Source organism: Leiobunum rupestre, chromosome 1, assembly GCF_980474605.1.
Source record: "Leiobunum rupestre chromosome 1, qqLeiRupe1.1.hap1, whole genome shotgun sequence".
Lineage (NCBI taxonomy): Eukaryota > Metazoa > Arthropoda > Arachnida > Opiliones > Sclerosomatidae > Leiobunum > Leiobunum rupestre.
In genome coordinates this window covers 6,476,543-6,501,041 of record NC_143384.1, presented here as the reverse complement: position 1 = coordinate 6,501,041, position 24,499 = coordinate 6,476,543, and the positions used below count along the sequence as shown (strand labels likewise).

The 24,499-nt window shown below is 35.0% G+C and overlaps 2 protein-coding genes across 3 annotated transcripts; one reads left to right on the top strand and one right to left on the bottom strand.

Moving 5' to 3' along the window:
- Positions 1 to 7,193: 7,193 nt before the first annotated feature.
- Positions 7,194 to 23,186, top strand: LOC149960506 (uncharacterized). Of its 2 annotated transcripts, none has more exons than XM_090166959.1 (11): positions 7,194 to 7,212; positions 8,092 to 8,479; positions 9,480 to 9,548; positions 12,691 to 12,745; positions 14,458 to 14,489; positions 15,640 to 15,682; positions 15,791 to 15,844; positions 16,658 to 16,737; positions 17,443 to 17,610; positions 19,857 to 20,073; positions 22,889 to 23,186. In XM_090166959.1, exons 2-11 carry the CDS (start codon positions 8,153 to 8,155, stop codon positions 23,053 to 23,055), a joined length of 1,212 nt encoding a protein of 403 aa, XP_090023085.1. In that variant the 5' UTR covers positions 7,194 to 7,212; positions 8,092 to 8,152; the 3' UTR covers positions 23,056 to 23,186. The 2 variants fall into 2 exon arrangements, with proteins under 2 accessions (XP_090023085.1, XP_090023127.1); XM_090167001.1 differs by lacking the exon at positions 7,194 to 7,212 and adding an exon at positions 7,385 to 7,716.
- On the bottom strand, positions 21,580 to 22,337 carry LOC149960507 (uncharacterized). Its single transcript, XM_090167054.1, has 4 exons — positions 22,234 to 22,337; positions 22,036 to 22,168; positions 21,926 to 21,957; positions 21,580 to 21,853 (listed from the first exon to the last, which is right to left on the bottom strand). Exons 1-4 carry the CDS (start codon positions 22,298 to 22,300, stop codon positions 21,750 to 21,752), a joined length of 336 nt encoding a protein of 111 aa, XP_090023180.1. The 5' UTR covers positions 22,301 to 22,337; the 3' UTR covers positions 21,580 to 21,749.
- Positions 23,187 to 24,499: the final 1,313 nt, after the last annotated feature.

Here is a 24,499-nt window from a genome sequence, read left to right as displayed (position 1 = left end):
CTGTTTAAAGGGTAAAAAATTACAGCAAGGTGATAACCACCTTTGAAAAATATCCAAATGAGATTCAAATCTACCGCCGAACTGATTTTAAGAGAAAACAACAATGAAGATGGAGACAGCTCCGTTGTAAAATCAAAAACAACTTTGGTCAGCTGACAATAACAAAGAAATAAGTTTCATTGTCATGATTGTTGTGGGTAGTTTTACAACTGGAAGCAAGAGAAAAGGTAATCATAAATATTTAATTTAGTTAGTAATATTATTCGTTAAATTATTTTAAAGGAGTAGACATACTGCTGGTAAATGTAATTATGTTTCAGAGTTATTAATTATTCTTTTAGGCTAGATCAGTGAAATAAAATTTTCAATTTCCTTTTCAGCCCGAACAAGAGAGTTGTGTATGGCCACCAGAATTTTATTGGTATTGTCCAAATGACTCGAAAACGGGAGATAAAATTAAGCATTATGCTTTCTTAGGGCTACCATTTCATTTAGAATCATTTCAATCATTCTTGATCATTTACTACAAACAGACAGCCTCGTCTAATGTTTCGGCATGGCTGGTAGCAACAGGTTATGAGGACACAAGTATTGTATGTTGTTTTTTTTAAGGCTTATTTTATCACTTTTAACACCTATATTAAATTCTTACTTATATGTAAATTTATGGTCATCTGTTTTTCAGAGAATGTTGGAAACGACCCGAGCTTCGTTAACAATTTTTCTGCTACCATTATCCTAGGCGGATCTGGAAGTGGGTTTTCAGCCTTTGCGTCTACTTAAAAAATGTAACTGAGCTATATCTGCTAGTAAGTAATATGTCATTTCATTGACAATATCTTGCATTGTCAATCTTTGTTTTTTACCATTGTGTGGTCTTCAATATGGAAATCCTAATTAAATTTCAATTAAATAATGATATCCTCTACTTAATAGAAATATTTTACAACGTCTCTTTGAAGCCAAATTAAGGGGAGCACTACCGACCACGCTCTGTGGAGTACTCATAGAAGTAATGTGAGAATGCCCCGTACTTGGCGTACCAATAAAAAAACAATCGTTCTCGCTGGTGGTATGTGAAACTGCTAGCGCTTGTAGAAGGTACGGGGTTTTATTTCTATGGTTTCAAATTGTAATGTATATTAACAATTCAAAATTTATATTTTAAGTAAATGAAGTACAGTTTAATGTACTTGTTTCTTCATTGCTGTAGTACCAATGCGATTTTCAACACCTGCTATACCACGAATCATAGTTTCGCCAATTAGTTTCACCACTCTATTCTGAAGTGGTGTCAGCTCATCTCCAGTTGCTTTCCTGATCCTTATGATATCTTGGGCCAGTTTCTTTACAATGTTTTTTAAGTCAGACCATTTTGTTCTAATTTGTAGGAGAGTTCTTTTTGTGCCCTTACTAACAGCTGACACTTCTTTTGCCATCTCTTTCCACGCTTTTAATATGTTTTTGTAGGCTTTCACTACTCCCATAACTCCGTTGACCAAACCGATTCTAGCTTCAAGCCCAGCAACAATTGCTTCATTTTGCCTTTCATTCAACCTGGGTTAAACTTCTTCGCCCTTTGCTCAGCTTCTTTGCTTACCCCATTTTTAAATAAATTTCGCGTTTATGAATAATAAATGTAAATATTATATAAAAACAAATGTAAATAACCACCAAAAATTGTAAATATATAAATAAAATTTAATAAATATAGTAAAATAAGTGATAACTAGCCGAGATTACGTAGTCGAAAGTGGAAAATTGCCGCTGTTTACAAGAAAGAAATCGCACAGACAACGCTAAGGCTTAACTGAGCGATTGAAGTGTCCCGCTTTCCGCCTATATTTTCCGGCGTTTTTATTGGCTCCGGACGGGGGCGGAGCTTATTAAAAAAAAGGTGAAATAACGAGAGCGGGAGTTTACGAAGTCTCGTTAAAATGTCTCTGGAACGCGTTTTCTTAACTCTAGTCTGGGTCTCGTTAAATCGGTCTCGTTAAATTGTGAGTCTCGTTATTTAACGAGACTTTTGAAAACGTCTCTGGAACGGGCCCTAAGACGTACGTTAATTATCGTACACGTCGATGATTGCAAGCTAAATTTTGGCAGTACGCTACTTTCGATAATTCCGCCTCCACGTATGATAATGTACACTCTGTTTGAAAAGTCTTCGACAGCTGAAATTTTTGCCCTCTTTTTAATTCTGCTAGAAAACTATAATAGATAGCTCGATGAAACCAATTGCAACTTTTATTTATTTTCCAATATCTTTCGTTATTTATCAGTTTCGTCCGCCAAAAATTAATAGTTTGGCGGGAACCGTCAAAACTCATTTTTGACAACTTATTAAATATTGGTTCTACGGCACTGACTCGCGCGTTTTTGAATTCACAATGGTCGGTTCATAATTAGAAAGTGGAAAAATTATCCCTCTACAACCAACGGTTGAGAAGTTATCGCGTTTCCAAATTGTCGTCGAAGTTGCGTTATTTATAATCGCTTGATGCATTTTAGGTGTTTCCTAGTTTCGAGGAAAGTTTGTAAACGCGATAACTTCTCAACCGTTGGTTGTAGAGGGATAATTTTTCCACTTTCTAAATATGAATCGACCATTGTGAATTCAAAAACGTGCGAGTCAGTGCCGTAGAACCAATATTTAAAAAGTTGTCAAAAATGAGTTTTGACGGTTCCCGACAAACTATTAATTTTTGGCGGACGAAACCGATAAATAACGAAAGATATTGGAAAATAAATAAAAGTTGCAATTGGTTTCATCGATCTATCTATTATAGTTTTCTAGCAGAATTAAAAAGAGGGCAAAAATTTAAGCTGTCGAAGACTTTTCAAACAGAGTGTACAATGACATTCAAATTTGACCGAAAACGTATTAAAACTGCAACTTTTTAATATAAGTTTTAGTTTTAGTCAAGATATTCCAATAGGTTAAACTTCATTTAGGCGTTATAAAAAATTTTTTTCTCCTAAACATAATTACCATGGTGTAAAGGCATGGCAAACGTTTACTTTACTTTATTTGAAATGCCTTTTTTGGAGTTTTCTTTATTGTTGAGATTCAGCATCGATTTACAGTGTTGTTTTGTATTTAATTTATTTTCTTGTTCACTCAATCGCTCACTCCAGTGCGAGTTATAGTGGGAAACTTAGAAGTACCAAGTAGATCAGATTTGATGGCGTTTTCTCACCAACAAAATCCGCGCCGCAATTGAGTTCCATATCCATGGGGAAAGTTAAGGTTTCGCGTCTCTTTATTGTAGAATCTGGTCATCAACATTATTAAGGCCGAGAACGCACTGTTTCCCCTTTCCATGGCATGGAGGGCTTTGACCACCCTACTTCGCGTTGTAAGCCGGCTACCTGATATAAATTCATTAAACGTCGCTAGCTGGCTTGGACTTAAGCCAGTGGTGTAGTTTTATGTAATGGGAAACCGGATAGCTTGTGGATAACTCGTTTCACCAGTGGGGAGATAGCTCTTAAGATTACACGTTATCTCATTAGTACAATTAGTTTAGGACTAATTTACTTATTCGCTAATTTTATCATACTTTGCAATGCAGTGGTGGTGCCTTTTAACTAAACCCTAGTAAACCAAGGACACAAAATTAATTTGTTATCTTTTTTAATAAATCCAAAAAACCTCTGTTCAAAATTCCCACCTTCGGGCTCTAATTCACAAACGACAACGAAAATGATGACGAACGTTTCCAAAGATTTCTGGTGTATACGAATAGTCTCACAACCATCATGACGTTTCTAAACTAAGTCTTTGACGTGTCCCCAAAGATAAAAATCACATTGGTTCAAATCGGGAGATCGTACGGGCCAGAATGGCTCCTCCTAGTCCTACCAACCTCAAAGGAAATGTCGCATCCTGATGATCTCTTACGACACGGCTGAAATGTTGTGGTGCTCCATCGTGCAAGAACCAAATTCGCTGTCTAGTCGCTAACGGAACGTCCTCCAGGAGCTCTGGTAAGGCTCGTGGAAGAAATTCTAGTTACGAATTTACACTTGGTGCGATGTGACAACATCTCCGTGTGGGTTGTTTTGGCTCCACTGGTGGTTATCGTGCAAATTGAGAATACCATCTCGGGAGAAATTGGCCGCATCGCTTGGTAGGATGATACTTGGATACTGCGGTCTTCATCTCCTCTTCCTTCAGCTCATCCGTACATCAAGTGCATGTCCGCGTAATCCGTGTCGGTCCAATTTGCCGTCACTATCGCAAGTGTCATTACAAAGTTATTACATTTCCAGATAAACAAGATGTTTTATACTGAAAATAATATCATAACTACGACTTTATTGACGTTCGAAAGTTTTTTACTGAGTGATCAAGTAATAATAAAGCAATTGATAGTTTCAAGTTACTTCAGCGAACATAGCAATGTTCGTAGCCTATAAATTGAACAGTTTAACGACTAAGAAACATATCAATTACTCCGAAACTTCAGCTTCCGTTGGCGTAAATAGCCTCACAGGCCCTCAAATGACTGCGAATTTGAGAAAATTGTTAATACCAAACTTCTTATAATGTTTTGTTAGCACTCTCTTTCCCAGTTAAGTTTCTAACTCTGAAGAAGCTCCACCCCTTGCTCAAGTTGGCATGTGTCCTACCATAGACTACCGTGGCTTCTATGATTGTGACGATTTACTCAAAGAAAACTTTCTCACTATGGCTTGCTATTAAAAGGTTAAAAGATAAGTGTCGCTGAAGCATAATTATTAGTGAAATATCGTTTATATATTTGAGTTCTCTAAAATACATGGAATACGTCATTAGACGGCAAAATAAACTCCTACGGTTTCCCAGCCTCGGAAGGTGTTTTGAAGTGCGGGTAGTAAAATAGGGGAACCATTCGTGACGACATGGCTGCCCCCTCACCGCTTCTCGACTTCAATTTTATGGAATCAATAGTGACTGAGGTCATTTCTACTGTTTTTCACGACTATGAAGATTCATTCAATTAATAATTTACATTTAAAGGACATCGCACTTAGTCTATGGGATTTGGCTTTCGACCGAATTTTTTCAAACTGTAACATGTTGTTAAGCTGGCTCAAAGGAGCAAAATTGTCCGTTGCCATTTTTCCCTAGCTCCTATAGTTTCCCCAGTATCAGCGGTCAAAAGTGGACGAAACTTAGTATAGTCTATTAGTTAAAAGAATTCACGGCCCATCGGTTAGCATTCTACGTTCGCGCGTCGCTAGTCCGGTCTCACTATCAATAGAGTTTTCGAAAGCCAAATCCCATAGAAGAAGTGCGATGTCCTTTAATTAATTTGTTCAAAAATAGACATTTCTAGTTAAACGAGTCAATCCTAACGGTCAGCGTACTTACTTCTTAGTCTCCGCGCATACTCAAATATCAAGTAATTCAGTATTTCAGTGCTTTGTCTAGTTTTGTAGGAGCAGCTACGGTTAAATATTCTACCCACATTTATTTAATTGTCATTTGTCGCATATTAAGGGGAAATTTAGTTTTTAGACTAATCATTTGTACAAAGTGAATCCGTGGATAATCGTTTTACTATTCATGAACTGTTCGTTTTATTTTATATTCTTAGCATTACAATTTCTGCACATTTCACTCAAGGCAAATAACCATAAATAGAAAATTCGTCAGTTTTACGTTCATTTTAGCAGAACAACATTACTCGTATGTAGAAAAAATTTCATACTGATTCTTAATGGTCCCTATTAGCTTGGTTACATTACCGACAGATTTAATTATCTCTTTAATATTGTTTTTACATAAATGCAATATCGTGGTTCAAAGCTTTCTCATAAATATTTCCTTTAAAAATCCACATTCGATTGTATTCAGACACTATAACGTGAAATGTTAAACATAAAAGAGCTTTAAAAACGTTTTATAAAAATATTTTTGAAACATAAACAGTTGAAGTTTCACACTTTGAAGCTTCCTCATAACTGATTCCTTAAAATGTTTTCATATGATTTCTTCATATTTTCAGGACATTTGAAACTTTAAGGTTTGCAAGAATATAGTGGGTGTATTTAGGTTCTCAAGCCTTTCAATCGATGTTTCTATAAAATAAATAAATAATATAAATTTAAAATTTAGCTTTTACGTTATAAGATACAATGATAAAGTCCTAGGTTCCTCTGTGGAATCTAGCTAGCACTCGGAAAGTTCTAAATGTAATAGTCAGTGACGTAAGATCTACATTAAAACAATAAGGCCCTGTTACTTTATAGCAAGGCCTTTAGTTTTTTGTTTTGGTTTTTCACTATAGCAATATATTATTCCCAGGAAGTCAATCTGGTGAAGCTAATTTGTTTTTTCAAACGCAGTTCGTGAAGCAAAGATGCCAACCTCTACCAAAATTAAAAATTGTTTATGAGAGTGTAAATTAATTTAAATGATACGTTTGTTACACTTGCACATATTAAAAAAATTATTATCAACTGGACTTACTTGGTGTAATGGTGTTCTCATCAGTGTCGCTGCAACTTCAATTAAAACATATCTCAATAGCTTTTAGACGATATCTTACTCCACATTCCTTGTGATTGATATTTTAAAGATAAGTGTTGTTGCGACGGAACTACTTGAAGAAGCTGGTTTAATGTGTACCTCAAATCGTGATTCATCGTTATCTAGTGCCTCGCGTGTTCTAGGTATTTCAAAAATTTCACGCAAGTCGGCAAATATTAACTTTGTCAAAACTCTAAAGCATTGAAGAGCTAAAAACCAGTATCGTTAATAGGGCCCATGCCGAACCCGCCAGGTGGGGGCCCGCGGCTTGAAGCTCCTGTCGATCTATTGGCATAAGATTTCGTGAGAGTTTCGGGGGTTGGGAGATCTTTGTTACGGCACTGGTCAAATCTACCATTTTAAATCATGTTTATATCAGGTCTGGCGTTTGAAAAACAATTTAAAGGCATCTATAAACCAAATAAAACCATATACGGAATAGATAATTTTAGTACATGGACATAATGCAAATGTTCATGTTCAAAAATTAAATGCCCAGAACCAAATTTTAAATATAAATTGTAAATACACTGACTTTAAATAATTGATCGTTTTTCTATTATGTAACGCTCAGTTGTAAGTCTACATGGGTAAAGGTACTTTATCTTATCTTTTACCTGCCCGAGATAAAGTATAAAACTTTACAATTGTTCGTTTCTACCATAATCAGATAGCGTCAACGACTGAAAAAGGTAGGTTTGTGTTAAGAATAAAATATAATTGATTTGAAGTTTCATATTTCGTGCTTAAAAATACGTATTCATCCCAATTTCTAAAGAGTTAGTGTAAATATTACATTTGATGGTATTTATACGCTGAAGTACTTTATCAAAGCTAAATATAATCCACCTTTTGTCAATCGTGAGAGTGTGATGTGGGGCGTGACAAATGGTCGGGTTTATTCTATTGCTGAGCGAAGCGAAATATTTTGGGCTTGCTATAACAGCGAATATTAACCTATTGAGAATTTTAGAGTGATTAAACGGCCTTAATATTTTAAAGCGGTACTACAAAAATACGTTCTGTGATTAATAGGAGCATACGTAATGGCTTAGGAAACAGCTTTTATTGCTCGCACCATCAGTCAAAATCTCAGAGGGGTACTTGTACAACCGATATTACACACCTAAAGAAATATTCCAAATGAGGTGCACTAGTGGAAACCCACCGTTAGGTTGTCGAAACTAAGCCCTAGGGTAAATCAAGCTCAGCTCAATTAATCACATTTTAAGCAATAGGCGCTTAAAAAAATCATCCTCCCAGGAAATCGCCGGGAAGTAATATTTGCAAGAGCCAGGACCCGCAAGGTATTATTTATATAGTGCTTGAGGAAATAATGGAAACTTATCACCTGTTACCAGAACGTCGTAATTTTGCTAAGCCTTAATATGTCAAAAAGCTACCCGGTTAAAAGGGAACGCCATGGCGAACGCTTGTTGCTGCCGCTAAGGTGAAATATTTCCATTATTTTTACAAGCACTATACAAACAGTGTCTTGCAGGTCCTGGCTCTCGGAAATATTACTTCTTCAATGAATAAGTAATTGAAATCTATGTTTCTACTTTTTTCAGTCGTCTTTAGCTCCGTAATATTACCCATAATTGTATTTTCCGTTGAAAACTTAATGTTTTGATGAGTGACCAGGAGAGAAATCGGACAGCAGCTAGGCGAAATGCGTTGCGAAATGGGGCTACGAGGAATATCAGCGCGATGGAAAATGAATTGAAACAAAAGAATCCCGACACGAAGCAATTGGAAGGCTGGCTAACACTTCTAGAGCAGAAGGAGCACGATCTTAATGAAATAGACGAAAAATATCAAATGTATCTGTCGACAGACGAGATAGAAGCGGACTTAGAAAGCGCCATCGAAATCAGCGAAAAGATCACTCTTTGCTTACATCAAGTTAACGAGTTTCTCGCTGAACGCAGAATGTCCTCGAAAAGGGGATCTGCATTGGTAAGTTTCAATACTTTTAGAATATACTTTCAAATCGAAAACGGGACCTTGAGAGTTTTTGGATGCTTTGGCAAATATCATTATTATTCCAATGATAACGTTGAAAACTTAAAAACTTAAAGTTCCTTTACAAAGGCTTGCTTCTTAATCGGTTTTCTTGTTCCAAGAAACGTTTCGGGTTGGGCGGGTAATCCTTTTCTTCACAGTAGTGCGATGATACCGAATTTCGATTATGGAAGGTCGTGACTTACATTTTTACGTAGTTTATTTAAACATTGCAGTTATTGTCTAAATATGTTGGATATGATTGAGATTTCCAATCCTTAAAGGGATTATGAACTTCCATGTTTAGGGTGGATCAACGAATTTAACATTTCTGCCACGTGGCTTAACTGAAAAAGTCGAACCACGTGTTTGCAGATGATTTTTTGGTTCATAGACCCTTTTACACACTTAACAATAGTGAAAACACCATGAACATAGTTAATAGTATCTCTTGTGAAAAAGGGCTAAATTCAAACAGTCTTCCACCAAAAAAGTAATTATAAATATGTAAATTGCGTACATGATTTGTCAAACGAAAGCTTTATGATATAATGTAGCAAAAGATGGCATTATCTTCAGGCAAATGGATTGCGACTGAATTCAAGTGGTAGTTTGAAGCGTGCGCTCTACCAGTCAATAAAATTGGCATTTTAATTTTTAAATATTACAGTTAAAGTAATCATTAATGTTAGTAAAATAATATGGCGCGCATTTAATATCGAATGACATTAACACTAAAACGGTAAAATTAAAATAGTGTAATATAATTCTTCCATTATAATTGGTCTTCATCAACTTCCAAAATTCAAAAATATCATATTTAGGAAACCTCGAAGCTTATCCTTAAAGTGTTTTAAGATTTAAAATTTGTGTCTCAAATAATTAGTTTGTAAAGGATGATGGACCTCCTAACTGCAGATAATTGAATTCATAATAGAAAATGTTTTTTTTTCAGGATTCTAAGTATAAAGTAGGGAGAGATATCATTTCCATAAGTGGTTCTTCGGGTGTTATTAAAAATGCGGTAAGTTTAAATAGATTTAACTAGGATTGTTAATTTTCCGGAAAAATAAAATGCGGAAAATTTTCCGCAAATCGGAAAAATAAAAAATTTAAACATAAATTACTTTTCAACGGTTTTTACTGTTTTAAACTTTTTATCGATTTAAAATGACTAATATCAGTAAACATACTACAAAACATTAATAGTGTTACATTTCAACTAGTTTAAACTAGTATATAGGTTTAGTTTTACTTTTAGATTAGAAAAAATGAGGTGAAAATGCCGCTTTATTTAAATTTGCAAACAATATATTAGACAAATCATGGAATGAAAACGTTTTTAATATTTTTCGGAAAAAAGGCCTCGGTAATTTTCCGGAAAATTTTCCAACTTACAACACTAGATTTAACATTCAGTTGCATTAATAAAACAGGTTTTAGTATTTTGTTGCGTTAATAAAACCGTTTTTAATATGCTGTTGAGTTCTTAGAACAGTTTTAATATTATGTTGCTTTCCTAAAACAGTTTTTTAAATTATGTTGCTTTCCTAAAACAGTTTTTTAAATTATGTTGCTTTCCTAAAACAGTTTTTTAAATTATGTTGTGTTAGTAAAACTGTTATTGATATTATGTTGCGTTAGTAAAACATATTTTAATATTCGGATGCGTTAGTTAAAGGGGCTCAAAAGTTCGGTGGCACAGGGGGGGGGGTTGAAACTTCATGGAGAGAGGGGAAATTATATGTTCCCGCATAAAAATTAAAAAAATGACTATACTTTCCCCTCTCTCCACGAAGTTTCAACCCCCCTGTGCCACCGAACTTTTAAGCCCCTTTAAACATTTCCTTACCTTAAACGAAAATAACAAGAGCTTATTTTTCCTTTGGGTTGGTCTTTTATCTAGTACTTGACAACCCATGTAGAACGCCAATTGGTCACAGTCAACCCTTCTTGGGAAAAGTCTGAATAATAATGTTAGATCATCCTCTAGAGACAGCCGAGTCAATTTCGTGCATTTTAACATAAAACAAAACTAGACTTACCGACTCGAGCCGACTATGGCGTTTAACCCATGAAAACTGATATGTTGCCAGGATTATCGCATTTAAAAAGGTTGTTTTATGGTAAGGAACATTACCTACTTCGATTGGATCTTAAATTAATGCAATCAATGCTCTATTGAATGTATTTATTCCTACATAGGGATAATGAGTATGTTGAGACAATTTTTATCATTGCTCACAATCCACCCCAAGTTAGGAGAATAAACTCCTTCCACTCGATATTTCATTGGTGGCCTTCAAGTACAAAGTGACGTGGTTCCTTTGCCCTCTCATGCTCTAAGAGTTGAACCCTACCCCTTCTAAAACAATTCAGTCCCCCCCTACCCAAGCCCTAGTATAAATAAATAAATAAATATTTCTGATAATAGGAATATTTAAGATAGCATTACTAAGAAAGTCATTGAAGCAATTGATAGTCTTTAAAAATAATTTTGCGCGTGAAAATGCGCCGACGTTTAGAGGGAAATCGGATGAAAAATTGCAGGACAGAAATTTATCAAGCCTAATATTCTAAGCTTACCTTTGGTATTTTCAAAAATTATCTTAACCCTTATGAAGAACACTATTACAACATCGGAATCGGAATTCTACCTTAAATAAAGTCATAAAATGGTTTTACGTATAAGGAATTTAAATATCAATAAACATAAATAAATACCTTATTTCCAAAACAAATGATAATTTCGAAAATTTGTGGTCGTTTTCGCTGTTTTCCGATGCTCTGTTAAAGTTTTTGAGCAAGAGCGTTTAGATTTTTGAAGGGAGCGCGCAAAATCACGAGAGCCAACCTCCTCGAAAATATTAGGAGCGCAAGCCCAAATAATCAACGCATAATTTTAAACATGTACTTAATCCTAACAAAAACTAGATCTTCTAAATAGATGCTTAAATAAAACCTGCCTAGAAGAAATAATACAGAGAGCGTTATAATTTAAAGTGCCGCTTAATATTAAATGGTGGGGTAGCGGAGTGGTTAGCACTTTCACTTCGCAGCAAGAGGAGCCGGTTTCTATTCCAGCTTGTGGCACTGGGTGAAAACTCGGAACCACTCCTACTGCTATTTCTATCCCCACTGGTTAAAAGGGGTTTCCCCTGAGCTCTTCAGTTTCCCCCTTCCCATAAAAACTTGTAGAGGTTACAGGTAATAATTATAGTGTAGGGAGCTCTTGCCTCGCGTGGCATGAAGAGCTTTCCACCACTCTCCTGCGCATTGTAACCCGCCCACCTGATTATAGGCATTAAATGTCGCTAGTTGCCTTGGGCCTAATGTGGTGCTTTGGGTATCTGAAAATAGTAATCGTGAGCTGCTTTTAGTTCAATAAGTTTGTTCAAATAGAAATATAAATAATGTTCTTTAGCTCTTTGAGCTATAGTTTTCAACATTTGTATTTCTCAAATAGGTTTTATTAATTTTGCTTGACTTTTGCTCTCAAGTAATGCATTTAAAGAACGAGAAACCTGAAAATCCTCGCGTTATTATGCTTAACAAAATAAACCTCATCCGCTGTCATGGTAACCAAACCGCGCGAGCACGTTTCAATATAATTCAATTATTGTAAATGTAGGCACTTGAATTACTTTTATATTTTAAAGAAATTTATTCCCTCGCGATGTTTGCATTGAATGAAACTAGAGGTCGGCGGAACGAATAAACTAACCACCGAAATTTCGATTAACCATAAAAAGTTTGGTTAACTGTTTTTTATGAACATTTTATACGAATAAACAACGATTTAACATGCAAAAATAATCGGTTTTTTTCGTATATTTTTTGGATTATTTGCGGTTATGAATAAAAATAAATAATTGGGTAATTTCTAATTCAGACGCCGATCTCTAAATGAAACGTTATCGCCATTGATGAACTTATCAATTGTTTCGCAACCCTGAAACGCTGGCCCGTAGGAAAAGATGTCATAAAACATTTTAGATTCCAAATGCCCTCCAGAACCCGTAGACGTTCGGTTCTACCACCATTTTTTTAAACATTCTGTATATACTAGGAATATAAACATAAATTATGCGATATTTTTTATTTCTTCTTTAATTATTCACTTAATTGTCAATTATAGATATTAAAGCTACTTGATTTGTTAACAGGTTATCGGTGGTTACGGAATTAAAGTTCTCGGAAATCAAATAAATGCTCCGAAAGGTAAGTAGAATCACAAAGGCTGCGCAAAGGGGAAAATTACTACTTGAAAAATGAATATCAGTTAGAAGCTCTGAATATCAAATTACATAAATAAGTTATCTTAAGAAACAAGTGTTTTTTTATATATAATCTGCTTAGTCTCTGTTTCCCGTCAAAATGAATTTAAAATATTTCCTACTACTGAAATTTTCCATTTCTCAAAATCAAGGAAAATATGAAGACCAAATAGCAAAAGAACTAAATTTAAATCAATTTCCGACTTCATACGCTTTGAAATTTTTCATAAAATAAGCCAATTTAAATAAAATTGCTGGACGCAAAAGTGACATTAAATTTAAAAATCATTTTAAAAAACAACGAAATCAAAATTTAAATATACTGGATATTTCCCAAGAATACAAATTCGTCCATATTAAATGTAATCACTGTAGCCTCGCACATGTTTGTAGTCGGATATTGACAAGCAGTTTCATCCAACTCGTGATAGGAGGAATATACTGAAAGTGCTTGATGAAAAATGCGGTGACGGTAGGCAAAATAAAAGTTTAGAAAGCAATTTTTAAAAATAATATTTTACGGTTTTCTGTATATTAACCGCTACAGCAAGTACATTAATTGAATTGATTTGATGTGTAATATACACAAATATTTTAAAAAATGTCAAAAACACTAATATTTTAAAAATAAAACATTTGTATGTATTGCCACATAACGATGCAAGGGTGGTTAAGAGTAAGGAAGTATAGCAGTTTGAGGGGGGAAAGTAACTGAATCCTTGGGGCTTAGATAGATGGTATACCCCCGTGCTCAATAAACGTCTTTTGAAAACCAAAAAGGTCCATATTTAAAATTGTTTAGAAATTTTAAGATTTTTTTTGGATATAATATTAATTAAAATAGAATAGAGTTCAGTAAATTTTGAGATTAATTTAATACAAAAACAATTTTTCTTTGAACTAAAACATTTAGATTATAAAACTATCACAAATGTTCTTTTTTAAGTATGGCTTCATTACACATTAAACCCGGCCACCTGGAATTAAAAAAGGCAATAAACATGGCTAGATGACTTGGGTATTAGCCTAGCTAATTCCTATTATTTATTATTATTATAAATTAAAAATTTTGACCCTATCAAAATTTGGTTAGGGAAAATATATTTATTGCACTTTTAGGAGGGGCTAAGTTCTTGGCTCCCTTCACGTGGGAGGGTGATGAACCTTAGGTGAAACGAATTTTTATAAAAATAATTATACGTACGTGTTAAATCAGGGGTGGCAAAGAACGGCCTTTAGTTAATTGTAATCTTGACCTTTAAAAAGGCGATCTTGACCTTCAAAATGTTTATTTCGAAAATGAACTAAAATGTTATGAAAAAAATAACTAATATAGACATAGGGTAAGAAACTTGGTCACCCGTGTTTTATAAAATTATTAAATATTATATCGACGAACTAAAAGTCGCACGCCGGATTGTCAATTTTACACATACGTTGTAGGTGCACTAGGGTCCTCGATTTATCATAGTTTCATTTTATGAAAGCGGCCTTAATGGAAGTGCAAAACGGTCCCAAAAACAACGCAGCATCTAAGCTAAACAAAATATAATTTTAATGTTTTCATTAAAGTTGCCTTCCTTACGACCAAATAAAAAGTTTTAAATTGTAAGTTTAAAAAAGAGCTTAACATGGTTTATATTTTCTTAATTTTAGGTTCTGTTGCTGTAAATGACACATATGGAAGCGTATGATTTCTTTTTCATTAATTTTTACGTAAATACGACGCGAGGAAGTTTATATAACACATACGTAGAAAATTTGGGATTTTGAAGTGCAAATACTTTGGATTAATAAAATAGCGTTAAAGATCTCTTTTTTTCTCTGCTGTTATTAAAGAAACGTGCAGGTAGATTCTAGTTATTAAGAAACTTAGCCCAATTGTATTCCTGGAGATAACTCATACGTAGCTGGTTGTAAAAAGATGGATTTATTGAAACGATATTTCTATATAAATCGCCAAATTTGATCAGCTTTTTATTCTAACGACGGCTTAACAGATAATTTGGATCATGTTAAATTTCGAACTTCTCTTAAGTGCTACTGTATTTAGCCATGACAAGGAAAAGTTCGAAGCGCTCTGAATTTCATCATAGCAGAAATTCCCAAAAAGAAAATCTATGCATCTGCACATTTTAATTTTTATATTATTCATTATCAGAAATTAACATATGCGTTAATCTAAATTCACGACCGAAACGAGTCTAGGTGGCACCACGCCCATGATCAAGCATTTTATATATGAGAAATGTCTAATTTAGAGCAGTGGCGTAGCCAGGCGGGGGGCACAGGGGGCACATGCCCCCCGAAACGTATGGTCGTACGTACAAATATTTTTATTTTTTTACTTTTTTTTTCAATGGCGTGCCCCCCCCCCCCCGAAACAAAATCCTGGCTATGCTAGTGATTTAAATTGGTAACTGTTATGTGTGACCATGAAAAAATCATCGACAGTGGTAAATTATAAAACAATGCAAATATTTGTTCTATTTCCTCTATTATAGCCCTCTAATAGCATGAAAAGTCCTTACGCTACTGGCTGCCAACACTAATAGCCTTTGCTAATTCGCTACCTACATGTTTATAGTTTTCGACTGCAACCAAAAGAGGACGTAGCGATAGCTTTCCTTTCCATAGCTACGCGTCGAAGGCTAATAGCGTTTGCTATATTTTATTCACTAATCAGTATTCACCTAGTCTTTGATGACAACCTAGAGAGGGCCTAGTGATAGGTTTCGGTCGTTAATAGCCGCGTTATCTTTAATCAAAAACCTTAATTTCTGCTATAATATAAAATGTTACTTCAATCCCGAATTTATTTGTCTGTTACCTTTTCAGATTATTGGAGGAAGCGGAAACACAGCTACATTTGGCGATAAAAGTAAGGATCTGAAAATATTTCTGAATTACTTGCCAATAAGAGTTGGAATCTTTAAAGATCTTAAAGGGCCTATTTTTCTAATATACACAATTTGGTATTAATTATTAGAAATGAAAAGCAAAGCAGAAACAAAACCCCTTAAGGAAGTGAATACGTTTAAAGGTAACCAATTCAAAACGATTTTACTTTTGATAACATACTTTATATGTTATCACGTGCTTTTAAATTTAAGTGGTTTTCCGCTAAATGCTGTGGCTGAAGAATTATACGGCTTGTACTATATGACTTGAACCTAAGGTGGTGCCAATGATATTAGCCCAGCTGATTATAATTATTTTTATTTAATATTAGTTAAAAAAAACTCAAATATTTTAGGAAAATTTGGACAAGTTGGACATTGCGAAAGGTCCGTTATGCTCTCCGAAAAAAGTACAGCAAATTCCAAAATCCATGAAAACATCCTTTACTGGTTCTTTATATTTTAAAAATTCATCAGATTTCGCAGTTCACGGAATACATGCAAAATCTTGAAATTCCGAAAACATTCAATATACAGAAAATCCGCATAAGAATTTTAATTGCACAAAAGTTCCCATAATTTTTAACCAACCAACAAAATTTTAAAAGACACAAAAATCTAAAAATTCACGAAAAATTCCAAGAATGATTTTTTATTTCACAAATTGCCAAATCCACAAATAAAAATACAAAAACCGATGATTTGAAAATATTTATTGAACTTTAACAAAATCCTCAAATACATACAAAAAATGAAGAAAAATAATACAGGGAAATATTCCTTAAACCCTGTACTTTCACGTAAGTTGGTAAACCTCGTCAATTTTAACTTGTGCAGTCTTCAGCCACGGTTAAAATAGGAATTACCACCAAAAATGTAAACTTAATTTACCAAAGCCGATGTAACTCTTCAAATTAAATTTTTGCTTTCTTGATCTTTACTCATTATAATTTTAGTTGACGAGGATTGGGTAGAAGATATGATAATAACACCGACTCCTACTTCTTATCAAAAAGACGCTTCAAAAGAAGACGAGGTTCGTGCCCGTTGTTTCTCCTCATTTTCGGGATTCAAAACTTCAGACACATGGGATCTCACATTTACATACAACCCAAATGTGTAAAATATTAAAAAAGCTCAATATTATTTATTCACTAACATTATCACAATTATCGAAACTTGTGACGGCAGACATTCCATTAGTATGAAAGCCTAAGTCTGAAACAATAAGGAAATGTTAGATAATCCATCTGGACTTTAAAAGGTAGTTTTTTGGACACCCTTTTTGGAATATATTTACTGAAAAATTCTGGCCGAAACATTTCTTCGTGAAGTTAGTCGTTTTGCAAACTTCGTCTCTGCTCTTTTGACTTTAAACTTTGTTTAAAGTTTTCTTATTTTTCTGTTTCATTAGTCGCTTTAGATAAAACTTAATAAAATTTTTATTGGGACCAAAAATCGTACAATTTTATCCGTCTTTCTCTGGTCGGTTAACTGAAGGCCAGACGGTTTTCATCACTAACTCACTTTAATTTAAGGGCTTTTTAAGAAGCATATACCAATTTAATCAATGCTTGTTTTGTAGAATTAAAATTAATTATTTATGTCTTAGCTCGTTAATTGAAATAGTCTGACGCCAAATTATTCATAAATCAAAAGAAATAGTAGAAAATTATTATTTTAAGCGCTCACGTAATTTATTACTTTACGCGTGTTAATATCCAATTTCTATTTGTAATAGGTCTATCGTATGGTTACGATTCCGAGAGGGCAATGTCTAATAATCAATAACGTCAAATTTCAAGTGGAAGACGAGAGAACTGGATCAGAATTGGACGTCAAAGCATTATCCAACGTATTTACGCAACTTCACTTTCAAGTTGAGATTCAGAATAATCTCACCAAAAAGGTAGAAACAATTAAAAAATAAATAAACCAACCAATACACTCTTTTATATCCTTATTTGTGAGAGCTGCCATTTTATTACAGGTCTTGATTTCAAATAGTGCATAGAAGGCCGCTTCACGCGGTCAAGTGCACGCGACGTCTCGAGCTGATGAGCACGTGCCGGCGCCCTTGCCTGTACTATTTTAAATTAGACCTGTAATGAAATGGCCGACTTCGTAAAAGAGTGTATATGTTGGGCTGTTAATAACATTAGTCAAACATCCGTTTGGAGGCCCTTTTACTAAAGCCACGGCCAACTTTGACAATCGCGCCATAGCGGGCAGCCCATTCGTTGAAGTTTCTATGTTAACCTACGAACAAAAATACCTCTCGGCGTTGAGCGTCCACGGACTAATTAATGTATACATAGGGACGGTTCGCGTAGGAAATTTAGTGGCTAGCGATTGCTAAATGTGCCCTCGAGCGGCGCTTGTGCGAACTAACGGCAACCGAGACAAAAGGGAACGAATTTACGGTAAGTGGGAAGCTCGGTTGTCTGCTTCTTAAATAACACGCGTGTTTCACGCGTAAGCTTTGTCGTGAAACTCGAAATATAAATGCATTTTAAATAAGTTTAATTTAATTTGTTGTCATTAATTTTTCGGCCTGCACTTCTGAAACTTCTAACGAAGAGGCATATTTGCGAACCGTCCCTGTGTACACATTAATTAGTACATGGAGCGCCCCTAGCGTTTTCTTATTTTTAGAATAGTTTTGGCATTGAAGGCAATATAAAAACGAGTGTGGCGCTGAAAGGCGAGAGTTTATAGCATGGTTTATAGCGGGAAAATCCTTGTTCATGGAATTTCGAAGAATGGGTTGGCCACTATTGCGCGAGTGTCAAAGTTGGCCGTGTTAAAGCTGAACATAAAAATATGGTGATATAATTTTGTACACTTCCGACCAAAGTTGCAAGAATCATAAACTGACATACCAAGTTTGTGCGTTATTAACAAATATCACGAATGTCTTACCAATTATACGCAGATGATAAAATGTCCAACCACGTTTTCACGTCACAAACCACATCTGTGTGGATCATAAAATGATACGTGAAGTTTACTCGCTACCATTGAGTTGGGAATATTAATCTAGAGATCCAATCAAATCTGCTCCCCGCGAAACAAGTTTTTGAAAATTACGAATGTGCCGTCTCCTCTAAAATGACGAGAAAACGTTATCATATGACTCGTGGCGCCATCCATTATTTTTGAAAAAAAAATATTTTAACCGGAAAACGCGTCTTATTTGAACGAACCATTGAGAGATAGACGGCGCCATGGGTAGAATGATAAAGTTATCTCGCCATTTGGGAGCAGACGGCAGTATTCTTATTTTTTAAAAACTTGTTTCGCGAAATACTGAAATCCGACGTTTTGATCGGACCTCTAGATTAATATTCCCAACTCAATGCTCGCTACCGACCAAAGCTGCTTAGGATATCTTTCCAAATCTGGACGCATCTTAACAAATCAACGCAGATTCCAGGGTTTTGATTAATTAACTACAGCAATTAGAAATATTTAAAATAAATTATAATGTTTTTAAAAATAAATAATTAACATACCATTTGTGAGTTACAATGTAGGTTTGCGACGAAGCAGCATCACTATTACTGCAATGCGTTTGTTATTTTTCGAACACCTAGTTTATACTTTAGTTTAGTTTAGTGTTTAGTTTATAGTGTTATACTTATATCACTATATTTGATATCACCCAGTTCGGAGAAAACCCAAATTGCTATACAATATGAATCCCAGATATTGGAATATTTAGATACCATTTGGTCGGGTTTCTTTTAGATGTGCCTGAATTTATTTCCATTCTTAGAATATTAACTGAACAAAGTTGGTATTATTTATACGAATCGGTCGGATTCAACCAAAGGAGAGAAACTTTTTGTTCACGGTTTAGTGCTTTTTCTAATAAAAATCGGCTCATTATTTAATGTTCAATATTACGAGACTTGATTCCATGTTGGATATTTTAATCTTCGAAGATTCCATTATTTGATCGAAATTGGTCGGTAAAATGTTCTAAGTTCGTCTTTACAATGTTCAAACTAACCTCATGGGATAAATTAACCAAAATAGTCGTAATTTTGTTCACGATTTCACGCCCAATGGTTCACTTTTCTCAAATAAAGCCGAATTTCACTTGCTTTAACTAGAATTCAAATGCTGAACCAAATTTTTCATTCTTAACAGGGTATGGCGGATCTATTGGAATTGTATTCGAAGAAAAAACATGATAATTTCGACGCTATAGTGGTAGTCATTTTGTCGCATGGTTCTAACAATGGACCTTATGGAATTGACTACGAGGAACTACCAATCAAGGATATTTGTGGAAGTTTCAACGGCAGCAAATGTCCCAGTTTGTCGGGAAAACCCAAAATGTTCTTCTTCCAAATGTGTCGAGGAGGTACTGTACATAAATGCATTATCATATTCGTAAATATTGAAAATTGATGTATCTTATATAAAATTGAATAATATGCCTTAATTTCTATGATCATAGTTGGAAGAACATTTATTTATTTTATATTTGGTTCCGAAAATAAAATAAATAAAGAAATCATACTTAATTCAAGGGAACAAATATTTTTGTCAGTTCACTTTGAACAACTTTGCGAGTGGGGTGTGGAGTGGTGAATACTTTCGTCTCGCATCAATAGGAGCCGGGTTCGATCCCAACTTGTAGGAGTGGGTGAAGATTCGGAACAACTCCTCTTGCGTAGAGTTTTGAAGTTATCTCGCCACTGGTAGGGGAGTTCTTCGGGTTGGTAATGAGACCAAATCCCCCCGGACAAAATCCCCCCGTTGCCGGACAAAATACTAGAATTCTCATAGGGAAAACGATTTTATATAGAGGTAGTTATTTTAAGGCTAGCGCGCGGAGCGCGCAACGGTTAGGTTAGCCAGGCGCGTAGGCACCGTTTTCTTGGGTTATCCGAAGAAGATGGTAATGAGACAAAATCCCCATTGACAAAATCCTCCATGGCTCTAGGCTGTGTTGCTAAGATCAAAGTGTAGTATCTGATTTCAACTTAAAAGCTTATGTAGTATTACGGAGACTGAGATATTAAATATTCATGTTCCCGGAACTTTTTTATTCGGGTTTTCTTATATTTTTAAATTTTTCTAAAATGTGAACAGATACTACACTTTGATTTTAGCCAAAATGCCGAGAGCAGATACTACACTTTCGTGTTTTCTTAGTTTTGGGGGGATTTTGTTCCATAATCCTTCGGGTTTCCCTTTTCATTAAAACTTGTAGAGATTAACCATAGACTAAGGAAGGTTTCAGTAGAACATTTCGCGCGTGGTAGCATGTACCCCCTTTCTGCCTTTCACTTTGTACTGAGGTAGTTCCTGGGAATCCTGGGGCGAACGGCCGCGCGCCTAGCGGATTTGTGTTGAAACGGTGATCACGTGGGTTATTTTTTATATATTTTAAAATTGTCGTCTGCTATTTATTTTCGGCTAGGCATTTCGAAATTCGAAAGTGTCTTCGCCTGCTTACATTAGAGTAGATATCTCATTAAATAGTTTAAAAATCTTTGGAAAACTTTATGATTTTATGCTTAAAATTAGGTTACTTTGTAAATTAAAACCGTGTTATAAGGTGTTTATGGTTTTCTTTTATGGTATTATTCTATCATTGAATATGCCTAAACACAAAGGGTGCACTCACCCAAGATGCAGAAATGATAGTTGCTATGATAAATTGCTTTATTTCAGATTCATCATTTTATATAATTTTGACCTTTTGACAATATTTTACTCGCAATATTCCTGTTAAATTCTTGGAAATTAAAGGATTTCAGAACATGATATCTGCAACAGAGATCTGCGAGACCCAAGAATATACAGATTTATATTCTCCTGTATGACATGATCGTCATACAGAGAGAGAGAGAGTTAACGGATAAATTTGCGGTTGGGTTTGGAATGGTTGTTTTTTTTCATTAACGCTCACCGTCGCAACGGTTTAGTTTGTTATTGTAATGTTTATGTGTTGTGTGTTATGCGGTTGTAGGTGTTGAAATGGTTGTGTTAGCGTTATAACGGTTTTGGGTGTTTTCTCTCCAACTTCTTCTAATTGACTTTTGGGACGTAGCTAGAGCTGAGGGTTACGGTAAATGTCTCAACGTCCAAAGGGCAGGGTTTCCACCAATTCACATCTGGCTTAAATTTCGTTGCTGAAAAATTATATGAAAAAATGTTTTAATAACTTGAAATGTAAATTAATTTCTTAGAAAATTCTAACGTACTTGTTAAGGTGAGGTTTGCGGCCTTCTTCGTTCTTGGTTTTTTACCCCCGAAGTTAAAATTGAAATATTACAATATAATATCAGTCAAGTAAATAACTTGGCTTACTTACTTCGCATTTTCTGCCACCAGGGCATTTTTTCTTGAGAGACATTCTTTACAAGTTGTAGGTACTGATGCGGGTGGAATATCTTGTTCATTAGCGACATTTCCATAATGATCACCCGTGAAGAATGATTGAGACTCTAATCCATATAAATTATATTAATATTATTTCATCAACGAATTTGATATACATTTAGTCATTTACCATTACAAATTTGATCAGGAACCAATGTTATAGTTTCATTCTCACCAACTGATGATAATGATGACATTGAATATGAAACAATTGATATGTTAATGAATTAACTTAGAGATATATTATTTAAAAACTTGGTACATACCATTAAATAGGTTTTCAAAGTCATCTTCAATGGAAATCATTATTAAAATCCCTCTACTGTTTACCATCAAAACCACGTGTTTTTTTGGGATAAATGAAAAGCACGTGCTACTAGATTTAAGTCCCTAAAGTGAATATGGTGTATGCTTCGCTGTTCACTAGTCTTCGGTTCGCACCAGCATTTTTATATACGTTGCGCCATCCCGTGCTGAGATTTTACATGGTTTTAAATTCGCGCGCGAAATGTCCTTGTGCAACCTTCCTATGTCTATGGATTAACGATAATAGCTAGTGTAGAGAGCTGTTGGCTCGCGTGGCATGAAGCCGACAACCTAAGATAAAGGCATTAAAAGTTGCCTGGGGTATTAGCCTAGATGATTATTTCCAACTTGTGTGCGTAGGTTTAAATTATGCGCATTTTAATATCACATTGTAAAAACTCTGCGGGGGAGTGTCTTTAGTAGGATTGTGGCTTATCATGTTTTCTAGAGTCTAATGATTATTTTTTTGATTGCAACAGACGAAGAGCAGACACCATTACATGTAGATATGAAAGATGCCAAAATTATTCCGTCGGAAATCTGCGACATTCTTTTGTCTTATTCAACGGTGGAAAGGTTACGTTTCATACCTAAACGAAGAAACTGGAAGTTACTACGTACAATATCTTCGGGATTGCTTAGTTGAATTATCTTCTACTAAAGATTTGATTCAAATACTCAACGAAGTTGACAAGAGGGTTCGTCATCATTTCCACTCTCAGTCTAAGTCTTATACGCAAGTTACATCCTACGTTTCCAACGGATTTAACAAAAAACTGTACTTCAACCCGGACAATTAACGATATCATCGTTACTTATTCTAACATGTAAAATAAAAACTTACAAAAATAAAAACAAATATTTAACCAATTTTAGTAAGAAATTATTTGAACGTTTTCTAAATTGCCCTTGGTTTACATTGCATATGTTACAAGGGAATTATCCCACATCAGAAACTTTGAAAAGTAAAATCAGGATTTTATTGAACTTTTGGCAGTAAAATCTTTAATCCCCAAAGAAAGAAAAAGATAAAAAATGTGTTATGTACATATAGCTAGGTAAACTCCCATATGATAATTTGCATGTTAATTAGTCTATTCAAAATAAAGCTACGTCTACAATCGTAAACATAAACTCTATTACCTAATAGCCACAAGTGAATAATTGCTTAACCTAAGACGTAAACAAATATAAGGTTTCAGAATGTTTCAGTTGTTAAAACATTTATTACACTTTCACCTTTTTTGACAATACTAGTCTAAATTAACTACACAGTTCATATTTTAAATCTAACTTGGTCATTAAATGCATCGTGTTCGTTTTATTTTCAAGGGCATATTTCTATTAATTCATGTAGATCATATTTTTTTGTCTGTCTGTCTGTGTGCTGAGAACGCGTTACCGGGGCAAAGTCGAAAAACCGTCTTTGCAATTTAAAGGTTGGAAAAACTACCGTGTGACGGTGAGAGTTAACGGATAAATTTGCGGTTGGGTTGGGAATGGTTGTTTTTTTCGTTAACGCTCACCGTCGCGACGGTTTCATTTCAGTTTTATTGGAAAGTTTATTATTGTAATGTTTATGTGTAGTGTGTTACGCGGTTGTAGGTGTTGAAATGGTTGTGTTAGTGTTATGACGGTTGTGGGTGTTTTCTCTCCAACTTTTTCTAATTGACTTTTGGGACGTAGCGAGAGCTGAGGGTTACGGTAAATGTATCAACGTCTAAAGGGCAGGGTTTCCACCAATTGTTCACGGTATTCGCCTCAGTAACCCAAGTCCTCCTGTAGGCAGGCGGAGGTGCTACCACAGAACCAGGTTTAATTACCAATTTGGCCACTTTTCCGGCCCAAAGTTCTTCTGGTATTTTGTTTTTGATCGCCTTCGAGGGACAGCGATTTCTTAGGTAAGCCGCCGTACTCTGCCCAGACACTTCTTGGAATTCCAGTAAGCATCTTGTCATGTCCATCGGAGTTTGATTTGCCCTTTCCGCGACTCCATTCTGTTGCGGTGTCGCTGGGATTGTTAGTTGGCGTGCTATGCCGTTATTCTTCAGGTAGTCGTCGAATTTATCACTAAGGTATTCTCCTCCGCT